Source organism: Lampris incognitus, chromosome 16 (assembly GCF_029633865.1).
Source record: "Lampris incognitus isolate fLamInc1 chromosome 16, fLamInc1.hap2, whole genome shotgun sequence".
Classification (NCBI taxonomy): Eukaryota; Metazoa; Chordata; class Actinopteri; order Lampriformes; family Lampridae; genus Lampris; species Lampris incognitus.
In genome coordinates this window covers 11,640,037-11,652,669 of record NC_079226.1, presented here as the reverse complement: position 1 = coordinate 11,652,669, position 12,633 = coordinate 11,640,037, and the positions used below count along the sequence as shown (strand labels likewise).

General features: G+C 48.4%; 1 protein-coding gene across 1 annotated transcript in view; it reads right to left on the bottom strand.

Moving 5' to 3' along the window:
* The window catches only part of sobpa (sine oculis binding protein homolog (Drosophila) a), a 41,324-nt gene extending 30,916 nt beyond the window's left edge, over positions 1-10,408 (bottom strand). The window contains exon 1 of the mRNA XM_056296430.1: positions 10,313-10,408. Within this exon, the coding sequence (XP_056152405.1) occupies positions 10,313-10,408 (96 nt within the window). The remainder of the gene's footprint in view (positions 1-10,312) is intronic.
* Positions 10,409-12,633: the final 2,225 nt, after the last annotated feature.

Sequence of the window (12,633 nt, the reverse complement as noted above, 5' to 3'; positions counted from 1 at the left end):
TTAACGATAGCTAACCTTAATCTAACACTTACCTTACCCTAACTGATAGATAACCTTAACCTAACAAAACCTTACCGTAACCTTAACGACAGCTAACCTTAATCTAACACTTACCTTACCCTAACTGATAGATAAACTTAACCTAACAAAACCTTATCCTAACCTTAACGACAGCTAACCTTAACCTAACAAAACCTTACCCTAACCCTAACAGCTAACCTTAACCTAACAAAATTTACCCTAACCTTAACGATAGCTAACCTTAACCTAACAAAACCTTACCCTAACCTTAACGATAGCTAACCTTAACCTAACAAAACCTTACCCTAACCTTAACGACAGCTAACCTTAACCTAACAAAACCTTACCCTAACCTTAACGATAGCTAACCTTAATCTAACACTTACCTTACCCTAACTGATAGATAACCTTAACCTAACAAAACCTTACCCTAACCTTAACGATAGCTAACCTTAACCTAACAAAACCTTACCCTAACCTTAATGATAGCTAACCTTAACCTAACATAACCTTACCCTAACCTTAACGACAGCTAACCTTAACCTAACAAAACCTTACCCTAACCTTAACTAACCGTAACATAACCGATAGCTAACACACAACCGTCTTTTGCCCTCGAGTCGCAAAGGCGCGACAGCACAACCACGTGGCTGGTCCGCTGCAGTGACGGTGCTGGATTATGGCGTGAGAGCGCCAACACGGCGACATCAGATTCACCGTCATGCCACCAGAAACTTCAAGCAGCTGATGGTGTACATAGTTTGCTCTACCACGTTTTGCTTAGTTTGTGTTAGCAGTAAAACTATACATCAAGATAAACGTTTTTACATGAGACATGACTCCGAATTCATCTGTGATTATAATGACTTTGAAACAAGGAGGAGCGTGAGTGGGAAATGCATCGTTTAAGTGGCGCCGGTAACTTTTGGCCAGGTTTTTTACGTCAGCTGTCGCAAAGAAAACCCAGGGTTTTTGTTTTTTTTTCTTCCATACGTAGCGCGTTTATATTTAGGAAGGGTTACATTCACAGAAGAAGAAAGGTAAAATCAGTGTGAACTACTAATAAGACACGTTAGCCCCTAGCTAACGGGTCTGACCCTTGTGGTGCAGTGCACCCCGTATCGAATCCCGCACCGGGCAAGAAAATGACCGGTTACATCAGCACGCTTACATGCGTGCCAAAATGCAATCCCTAAATTTCCTGGGAGGTTTCGTGCCTGTTGGCAGACAAAATGCAAATGGAAAAAAAATAACCTTTTTTTTTCCTAATTGGGAACTGATCTGAATGGCTATTGAGTCATTTTCCCATAGCCATGGCAGCATCACACTGCAAAATGAATTTAATGGTGATATGATAAAACAAAAAACACCCTGTTACTTGCTTTTTAAACGTGACTTTGCCACTTTGTTTTGTCGATGCCCTCCTGACGCTGAATGAACTTGTAATAAAGATAGCGTCCAATGAAAGACGATGACGTCAGTGCGGTGCTATTGATCAACGGGAAAACCATTCATTGTCAAACTTAACGCACAAATTCTGCTTAACGCCATATCCACGGCGTCTACAGCAGTGTTTCTCAACCGGGGGTCCGCGGACCCCTACTGGTCCGTGGTGTAATTGCAAGGGGTCCGTGAAAATAAAGTATCTTTAAAAAAAAGATCCTATGACATTTATAGAAATAGGATTATTTTACTCAAATGTGACTGAGACCTTTATCTACCTAAACTATAAAGGGTAACAGGACTTTTTTCTCTAATTACATCTGTTTCACAAGTGTAATTTATTGTATTTTAATAAGAGATCTCGCTCCCGTTTGCATTGTTAAAAGTTACTGCATAAAAATTCTGTTGTTACATATATCTGAAAGTTACTGAACACATATTCTGTTTTTTTACATATATCTGAAAGTTACTGCATAAGAATTCTGTTTTGTTAACTATATCTAAGTTACAACTGAAAGCTCTTATTTTTGCCCCAAAGAGTGAATAAATGCTATAATGCAATTTAAAATGCAGTTTCTACTGTTTCTATCAAATTGCAACCCCCCTCCCCCAAGATCAGGTGGAGGGGTCCTCAGGGTAGATCGAAAATACGCAGGGGGTCCAGGACCCCAAAAAGGTTGAGAACCACTGGTCTACAGGATTAAAGACGACGTCGTCAATGAAGGTCGGGGTCAACCGACAGGTGAAGTTGAAACAACTTTATTTAAAACACAACTGCAGGGGGGGGACTGCATACAATTTAAACATTTGGTTAAAAGGGAACAAATCATCCTTAAGATATTTCCACAGCAGATGTGTTTTTCCCCTGGACGCATTCAAATTATGAGATTTCTTGAATAAGGCCCCAAAAAACTGTCATTGTCTTCAAACTATCAAGATGGGGGCAGATGAAACTATGATGCAGGCTTTTCTCCCAGGTCTTCATGTGGATAGGCCAAACTAATTGGGGCGAAAGCTTGTCAAAACTCTGCAGCATGCATCCAGCTGAGCTAATAGCCCTCACAGCGGCGCGGCCAAATAAAGAGAATGGGAATCCTATCACAGCACACTAACAAGCAGAGAGAACGAATCGCAAATAAGGTTAAGTGAATACCACAGAAAAGCAAATGTGCCACAAGACGATAACGATGGCCATGATGAAGACCCTGCTACAGACACTCTCACTGCTAACCAATGATAACAAAATGATAAGAAAAAATAAAGACGCACACAAAGGGGAAATTAAACACAACGATGAGACAGGAAAGGACGTTAAAGACATCAAAACATAACAGGTTAAAAGCCTGTCTACCCAACCTATCACACTTAAGACCTAATGGGAAAACAGAAAAATACATTTGGAGTCAACCGCATCACAGTTTAGTCTAAGATCTCTTCATTACAAATCCCTCACAGGAGGAAGCAGATCGTATTAAGGTCTTGATGCTATCTGCAATATGAAGATGCCGCATGCAAACCAGCAGCGAGCACACATAGCATTTCACTTTCATTTTTAACCAAGTAGCCCTTGTGCAAGGCAGTAGGAGGAAAGGCCTTTCAGCGGAACAATGCAGCAGGAGGCAAGGCATTCACAGGGGGGGCGTCATGGGGATCTACTGGTTTATATCAGGTGGGACACAAAAGACCAAGGATTTCCATATGAAACGAGGAACGTCGCCCACCAAAGTCTGTCACAACACAGTCGCCACCATACTACACAAAACTCGCCGGGTCATTTGTGGGGCTTGCTCAGCCCTAAACTGATGAGACGAAGAGTCAACTCATCTGTACGTCGCCAGTCCTGCCGCTCTCCCCGATTCTGTTCACTGTCATATCAGTGTGGCAAGCAGTCAGACCGTTTAATTCCAATTAAAAGCAGTTCTGTTGGTCTTGTCAGCGTTCCAGCCATGACATCGGGAGATGTCGAGGCCAACACACACACACACACACACACACACACACACACGCACATGCAGTCACACGTGTGGACAACCCACAGTTACGACATCCACAATGAAATTCAATAAAGAGCAGATCCAATTCTTGACCCTGGTGTAATCTGTGATTCGTCACCGCCTGTCACCCACCTTGCCTCTCTTTACAGTAAACTCTTATAAAACAGAGTTTCTCCGCTCAGCACTTAGCCTACTTTACACAGTGCTACGTCTTTCCCCTTTAGCCCTTATAGAGCATACATGCTACAAACTAAGGCTAAAGAATAAAGTACGAAAAGAGAAAATGCTTGGAAAAGAACTGAATGAGTATGGGTTTTCCATACATAGTGATTCAACATGACCTAGCAGACTTGGCACGGAGCCCTTTACCCATCCATCCATCCATTATCCGAACCGCTTACCCTGCTTTCAGGGTTGCGGGGATGCTGGAGCCTATCCCAGCAGTCATTGGGCGGCAGGCGGGGAGACACCCTGGACGGGCTGCCAGGCCATCACACAGGCCCAACACACACACACACACACACACATTCATACCTAGGGGCAATTTAGTACAGCTGATCACCTGACCTACATGTCTCTGGACTGTGGGAGGAAACTGGAGCTCCCGGAGAAAACCCACGCAGACACAGGCAGAACTGCAAACTCCACACAGAGGACGACCCGGGACAACCCACCAAGGTTGGACTAACCCCCGGGCTCGAACCTAGAACCTTCTTGCTGTGAGGCGACCGCGCTAACCACTGCACCATCGTGCCGCCCACTTTGCCCATGTCCATAGCAAATAAGCAACAAGTTATTTCACCGATACCGTTTTTCATTACCAGAGGACCAACTCAAAGCAAGCTTTGGACATGAGTAGCAATGCACCCTCCTGTACATAGACACACTTTCACATCCACTCACTCAGAATGATGCAAAAATACGGCACCACATACAAGAGGTTGAACGTCACCTGTTCATTATGTTCAACGTACAAAGAAATATATGCCAAGTTGCGTTTGCTCACAAAATCAGTGATGCCCCCATCAGACGTGCTTTGCCTCAGTTTTCCTGCTATTTGGAAATTCATCGACGTGCATTCTCTGCGACTTAGAACATGATGGGATGTAAACGCTACCAAGCCATTGCTAATGAAGACTGACAGGCCTTATTGATCCGTCTGCTATGAAATACCACTGTGGTGATGTGGTCAATGGGCAGAAGTGGCAGAAAGGTACAGGGCTCGCTTTGAGTGGATGGCAGGTAGCAGAAGAAAAGCCCCCTGTCATGGGGGGGGGGGGATACAGTGAAAATATGCGTGAATGCATTCAAGCATGCAGCACATAAACATGCATGCACATCTGGCTTCCCCGACTGCACATTAGATGCCTTTCAACGTCAGTATACTTTGTAGTTCACCTCTCGAATTTGCATCTTCGCTATAAACCTGTGAATTCTGTGATAATTCACAACTCCTGTTGCCAGACACTGTTAATGCTCATTAGCGTCAGTCAAATTTTGCTGTAATCTGCAAATGTTCAACTTCCCCAAGAGGATGAAGTCTCCAGAGAGGAAAAAAAACGGTCTTAAGGGGAAAGTGTTTCCTTTTTAACCAAAAGAGTCACAGCATATTTCATAGACCTCCATGAGTAATCCAGCAAGCTGCAAAACAATCTAATTATAAAAAGGAAAAGTGGGAAAATGTCCCCTCTTCCGTTCTGCCCGCACCTCTCTCTCGCTTTCTCTCTCTCTCTCTCTCTCTGTCCTCTCTTTCCACCGTGTCCTTTGTGTCAACCTGGTACTTTCACAAAGTGGGAGTGTTAAGAGGGGAAACTGATCCGGGTTGGCAACTCATCAAAGCAACGACACCAATTTGGCTCTAGGTAAAGCTGGGGAAGAGCTGGAGTCACCGTGTGGCAGCTACAGATGCCTATATGTTACACTGGATGTATAGCCTTTTCATCCGCTTCACACAGACACGCTCTAACGGGGTTATTAACTGCATCCATCCTACTGTGATACAACCTCCATACAGGGCGGGGATGGGTTGCATGGATTTGCAATGCCAACAGTGGGAAAGGTGCATTAAGAAAACAGATGCTTGTGTCTGAGCGATTTACAACATAGTTTAGCACCACAGGGCGCTGCCTTGGGTACCTGATCTTTTATATGGTGGGTACAATACAGTATCTTGTTTTCCCTGTCAGCCTTGGAGGGCCATGGCGGCAACTGTTGTCTTCTGCATCGCTGCCTTACCTTCATGCTACAACAGACAGTCTACGTTCCCGTGGAAGGACATGGACCCGATGCCATCAAATCTCAACTTTTGTCTCCGGTCATTCGTGACATCATAGGACAAACAACCCAAAGTCCTTCGTTGAGTACTGCAAAGGTGGAAAAAGACAGCACACACGCTGATCTTCAGGACAAAGTTGACTAGCCTCCAATTTTATTTTGGTCCTGTCCATAATCATGATGGCCTTTCGGCTGACTTTGTCCTGATCAGTGTGTGTAGGGGCACTTAGCATTGGACTTGTACCACAAACAAACACCAGGTAGGGCTGATTAATGTTGACAAAACCAAACATCACGACATTTCATATTGTCTCTCAATCTCAGAGGGACAATATTTTGAGGACGACTGCCGGCGCTTCTGTAAGATATTTACACAGCAGAAAACATCGATAAATGCTCATTAGTAATGTGGATATGATGGCCAAGTCAAATAAGTTCAGCAAATTGTCTCACTTTACTGTAATGCAGCCTTTAAGAGCAGGGAATGACAACATTTAACTTATATCACCATATTACCAGAACCGCAGTCCCACAACACATCTAGTCTCATGTCATGGTATCCATATGTTACTGATATATTTTCCAGATACGGTAACGGGAATTACAGATTTAACCAAAGTCCTTAATTGGCATAAGAAAGAGTCAGATTCTCAGTAAACAAACCACCAGAAACAAGATGACGCTTTTACAAAACCTCCGTCCGTTTACTGATCCTTTACTGGAGCTTGCGAGTGAGTCTGATGAAGACATTTCCATGATACTGGACGTGACACAGGAAACACTCATATCTGAAGATTTCACGAGGTCGGCCATGGCTCTCGAGCTGGTGGCATAACACATACTAGAATGGCTCTTCCTCTCCTATTCTCTGTCCATCACCACCAGCCAAATATGAAATCATTCAGGGTACCGTCATGATGGCAGTACAGCAGAGTCCCTCCCAACATTCCCTCTATTTAAGAGGCCGACACGGCTGGAGGGGATTGTGGCGGTGATGGTGGCGGCGGCAATCGGATACCTCGTGGAGAGAAACCGGAGTAGGTCACAGTACACCGAGATAAAACATTCCCAAATCCAAAACACCAAGTTTCCTCTCACTTAGCCCCTTCCTCCTCCCCTTTCAGCTCCCCCTGGCCCTCACTTTTCCACTCCCGTGGTCACTCTCCCCTCTTCTCCTTCCCTCGTTTTTCTCTCAGTCTCTCTCTCTCTCTCTCTCTCTCTCTCTCTCTCTCTCTCTCTCTCTCTCTCTCTCTCTCTCTCTCTCTCTCTCTCTCTCTCTCTCTTTCTCTCTCCCAACGCTCATTCCCCTCTACTTTCCCTGATATGTGATCTGGCCGAGTCGCTCAGGTTTCAGTTTTTACAGCTTAGCCAGCCTATTGCTGTATACATTCCTTTCTCCCCTCTTCTCGCCTCTCCTATATCCCCATCTATGCTCACTCCTCCTTCGCCTTGATTACTCACCGGGGCTTATTTTACCATGACACGCGTTTCAAAAAAAAAACAAAAACCCAACAGATGAACGAGACTCTGTCAGGCTGTTTACTTTCTTATTTATTTATTTATTTATTTTAAAAGAGGGAGTATCTTTCACAAGGACACATTGTGTGATTTGTTTTGCCCCCTTTTTGGGTCTAAAACAGATGATGGGAGAAAGGGGGAGGAAACAGAAGAGTGGACTTTTTATTTAAGAAGAACCGCGTCATACTCTGAGCACTCAGTTTGGAGGAAATAATTTTAGGACAACTTAACAAGTGTCACACAGGAGCCTGTGTGTGTGTGCATGTGTGCATGTGTGCGTGCATGTGTGCATGTGTGTAGATGTGCATGCGCGTGTGTGCGTGCACGTGCATGTGTGTGCATGTGTGTATGCATGTGCATGTGTGCATTTGTGTGTGCGTGTGTGTGCATGTGCATATGTGTGCATGTGCATGTGTGTATGCATGTGCATGTGTGCGTGTGTGTGTGTGTGAGAGAGAGAGGGGGGATAAGTTTCAAGGTTGCTAAAATGGGTTACAATCTAACAGAGTTTGCCTGTTTGAGGATTAAAACACCTGCAGCAGAACAGCCAGCTCAACTGGTCGTCCTGCTGCGCCAGTGGGAGCACTGGTTTTATCCCAGTGTGACAGTGCTGCTGTCGCTATCAATACTACAGCCACTACAATAGCCAACGGTATCACTCTTGATACATGTTTTTTTTTTACATTCTGCACAAAACAAATGAGCCGTAAACATGACACACACAGGCAGGCGAGGGAGCGGTGTGCTCCAACTCCTTGATTACAATTGCAACACGAGCCGCAATTAAGCTGAAAGACGTGTTTGGTCGCCTTTGTCACAAGACGCATTTCCTGTGACATCTGCTCCCCGCAGCTTTGGGTTTGTTTTGTTTTTTCTTTTTACACAAATATTTCAACGAGTCCAGCAGGACTAAATAAAACAGCCTTCGATGAGAAGTTGTTTCCACTGACTCGAGTTGCTCCATATAAGGACACAATTTATTGATAGAGACGGTGAAGGGATGAGACCCCGACCACTGGGACAACCCCCCCCCACCCCACCCCACCCTCCACCCCCCAAACTGGACTACTACAGAAAACAGCCGGAACCGTCCTCACTCAGTGTTCAGTCCGTCAGAGTAACGCAACACAGCACGCGTACGGCACGTGACACGTAGCGTGCACTTGCAGTAAGTTCGTTTCAAACGGGTCTCCTCTGAAAACCACCAAAAACACGTCGGAGGGGGGAACTGCGCGCCTGTCCCCAAGGACCTGCTCGCCCAGTGCACTTCGGGTGGCAATCAAGGACACCTTTGAGACTTAGTGGACATCTTTTGTTGTTGCTATTGTTGTTGTTGTTGTTGCTGCTGCAGGATGCATTGAGTGGAGCCAGCCACCTCAGAGCAACGATGCAACAACACCACAAGAAAAGATCAGGGGGGGGGATGTTATTTATTTTTTTTGCTTCGGCATAAACGATTAAAAGTTGGTGTGTCTCTACCCACCGTTGCCACACTGCCCCTTCGGCTCAACAACAACAACAACAACACAATAGCTGACGTGTCGCCAACGCTGAACGCTGGCAACCGATTCTGCCCACCGAAAGATGACAGGCGTTCAATCTCACCCTCCCCTCCCCCCCCTCCTCCGATGATTTGCATCGATATGCTGTTTAAACGCACCCGGCCTAACCTCGTGCTTGCAGGTTTCGCGTGATCGTTTTCTCTCCCCTCAGCATCGCTCTCAAGCCCCTCGCCACCTGCATCGTGTGCAGCACGGCGTCTACCAAGCAAGCAGCGGGCCGAGTCTGCCAGTCCGCGAACCCACACGGCGAGTGTGTACAAACAATGAACACATGCAGACAAAGCGGACGCAGCCTGCCCGAGGCTGCGCTCCTCTTCCTCTTCTTCTTCTCTTTCTGCGCGGTGCCAAAATGCCATGTTAACACTTCATCCTCCACCACCACGAACCGCGAGGAATGCGCGCGGCTGAAGAGATTCCGCGATCTGCACACCCCCCCCACCACGACGAATAACAAACCAACAAACAAATAAACAAACGAACGAACGCACGCGCCGGTGATTATTTTGGAAAACGCACGAGCCCTGCGGGGACAATGTGCTGTCTGGCTCGGATGCGTGAAGCTGGCCGATGCACATCTGGAACACACGCCTCTCTCTCTCTCTCTCTCCCCCTCTCTCTCTCTCCCTCCCCCCCCTCTCTATCTCCCTCTCGCTCTCCCTCTCTCTCTCTCCCCCTCTCTCTCTCCCTCTCTCTGTCTCTCTCTCCCTCTCTCTCTCTCCCTCTCTCTCTCTCTCTCCTTCTCTGTCTGAGCTCTGCACAGCTGGGAAGACCCACAACGCGGCTCGCAGACAGCACGAGACGGCCGACAGCGACCCCCCCCCCCCTCCCCACAACAACAACACCACCACCGCCACCACACTCGGAAATCCCGGGGATCGACGCGTGTTTCTCGGGCGAAACAACACAAACCCAATCGCCAAACACACATCCCTCCATCCGTGCCGGTCTTGCCCCCCTCCGGTCTGGCTCGGCGGCGGCGCAGGTCTGGCTCGTGTAGTAGCCTCAATAGTAGCGGCACTGTTGACGCCTTCACTGACGCACTGGGTTTTCCGTGCACTCCGGCCAAGCCACGCACAGGGCGGGCACACAAAACGCCTAAATCTGTCATTGTGCAGCACGGCAACACGCACACGGGCTTTTCGTCGGACTCCCAACTTGACAAGCGCGCCGGGGAAACAATGAATGGGCGCCGCGTCCATTGTGCAGGAGACAGACAGCGCTGGCAGGCAGCCCCGCTCGCGCTGTTACCACATGTGATTATCACAATGGAACTTGTGAGAGGGCAGAAAAACAACCCAAGTTTGCCAGTCATTCAACTAATTGAACAGCTTTTTTTTGATAATAATAACAATAACACTAATAATTATTATTAGTATTATTAGGGACGATACACAGGTCCACGCTTCCACAGACATGCAAGCTGCCAAACCCACCGCTCCGTTTCCATGCGTGATCACATGCAACCGGGGGTTAGACCCCCCCCCCCTCCCCTCTTTTTACCTTCATTTCTTCATTTATCTCCCGTTTGACTGGGTGAGCTGGCTTTCGGCTTCTTTTATTTTCCGGAGGTCTGCCCTCTTTTTCCATCTCTGCCATTTCAGGGATACTTCTGTCAATCTCTGCGGGTTTGCAGGGTGTGTGTGTGTGTCTGCGCGCGCGCGCGCGCGCGCGTGTGTGCGTGTGTATGCGTGTGTATATATACGGAGCGGCGCGGCGCGGAGCGGCGTGTTGCGAGGCGGGGCTCAGCCGTGCGGGGCTCAGCCGTGCGGGGCTCAGCCTCGTTGTTCACAGATGCCTCGCGGCGGACGTCTCGCAGCCTCGCGGCGGCGCGGCCGAAGCTCGGGATGCCGCTGAGGGCTCGCAGCGCCCGGCCGAGTCAGCCATCTTCTGCCGGTGTCCTCTCCGCGGTCCGTGCGCGACTTGTGAACCGCCCTCTGTGAGTCCGGGGAGAGGGTGAGTGAGGGGGGAACAGACAGGGGGAGGGGCGTCCGCTGAAACATTATATGACGCGCCGATGATCAGACGCAGGCTGCTCCGTTTCTTCTCGGTTTTCCATTGAGTTTGCAACCGGGGGCAGTGCAAGCCACTCAGCTCTGGTCCCTGGGCTTTTTTTTGGCGGGGGGGGGGGAGGAGAGGGGGAGACTTTGGGGGAGGGGGGCAGCCTCATGCAATGACATTCTGTAGACAGAAAACAGGTGCCCCCCCCCACCACTCCCATAGTCAGTTCCTTTTGAAGTGCGGTTCCTTAAAACTCGGGATCCCACGCATGGGCGGATTACCGTACGGGCCTACCGGGCCCAGGTCCAGGGGCCCCAAGGGCTCAGGGGGCCCCTAAGCCCGAGCCTCAGCGTGAAATGCTTATTAACTTTGCATTTCTTGTCACATAGTCAAAGGGCTTAGTCATTCATAGTCAAGTCAAGTCAGTTTTATTTGTGCAGCCCAGTGTCACAAATTACACATGTGCCTCGGGGGGGGGGGGCTTTACAGCAACACAGCATCCTGTCCTCAGACCCTCGCATCGCATAAGGAACAACGCCCTAAAAAAGACCCTTTAACAGGGAGGGAAAATAGGAAGAAACCTCGGGGAGACCAAGAGAGCAGGGCTCTCTCTCTCTCTCCCAAGACAGACAACATGCCACGGATGTTGCGTTTACACAATTTACAGAATACAACAAACAAAGCCCCCAAAAGTCCCACTGAAAAACTGGGGGAAAGTGCGGCTGAGTGTAGGTCTTAGTTAACATGCTGTTGCAGTTAATTGTGTGTGTGTGCCTGTCGTAAATCCTGTTGAGGTACGGGTGAATTTAGTTATTGTGCTGTTGGCTGCAAGGGGGGTCTTTGACACATCCGTGCCCAGGAGCCCACTGACTCATAATCCCCCCTAAGGTCCCACGAATTGACCTGAGTGAAGGGGTCAACATGACCTTTAGCAGACCAGCAAATCATGAAAACATCCCCTCACGTTAAATCCTCATTGTATTCTGTTTAGGTCTAAACGAACCCTTTAAGCAAAGGGCCATCCATGCATCTATTATCCGAACCGCTTACCCTGCTCTCAGGGTCGCGGGGATGCTGGGGCCTATCCCAGCAGTCACTGGGCGGCAGGTGGGGAGACACCCTGGACAGGCCGCCGGGCCATCACACACCCACATTCACACCTAGGGACAGTTTAGTAATGCCGATTCACCTGACCTACATGTCTTTGGGCTGTGGGAGGAAACCCACGCAGACAGGCGAGGAGCTGTCTGTGCACTTCCCTAAAATCTGAGATTCGAACTAGATTTGGTACGTCACAAATCCGAGAGCCAATCGCTGTCTAATATGCAAATGTGGGGCAGGCAAAGAAACCTGAACCCTCCCGCGCAGAGCGGACTTGTCAGTGCAGGGAGCGGGTTTGCGTCGGCGTGGTGGACGTTTTGACAGCGAACGCGTGCGCGGTTTTTGGATGTAAACCAGATCCTGGAGCTTCCCTCCATTCTCTACCAAAAAACAATCCCACTCTCCTGCTGAAATGTTTGTCATTTATTTACAGACGACGGGGCTCTCGCTTGTCTGCAAACCTGGAGAGACTGCATATCTGCAAGGCCCTTCTCGGTGAGGAGCGTTTCCATAACCTACCGCAACAGTTACGGGGTTACTAGCTTTTTGCTAGCTACTGCTAGTTGTTCTGTAACAGTTAAGCTGTAAACTATTGTAGCGAATTCAGGGGGCAGCCACAGGAACCGCCGCAGCCGGGACGCGAACCCGCATCTCCCGCACCGCGGGAGACATCGCTAACCGCTCGACTAACGGTTCCGCCCCGTTAGCCAACGGCCAACGTG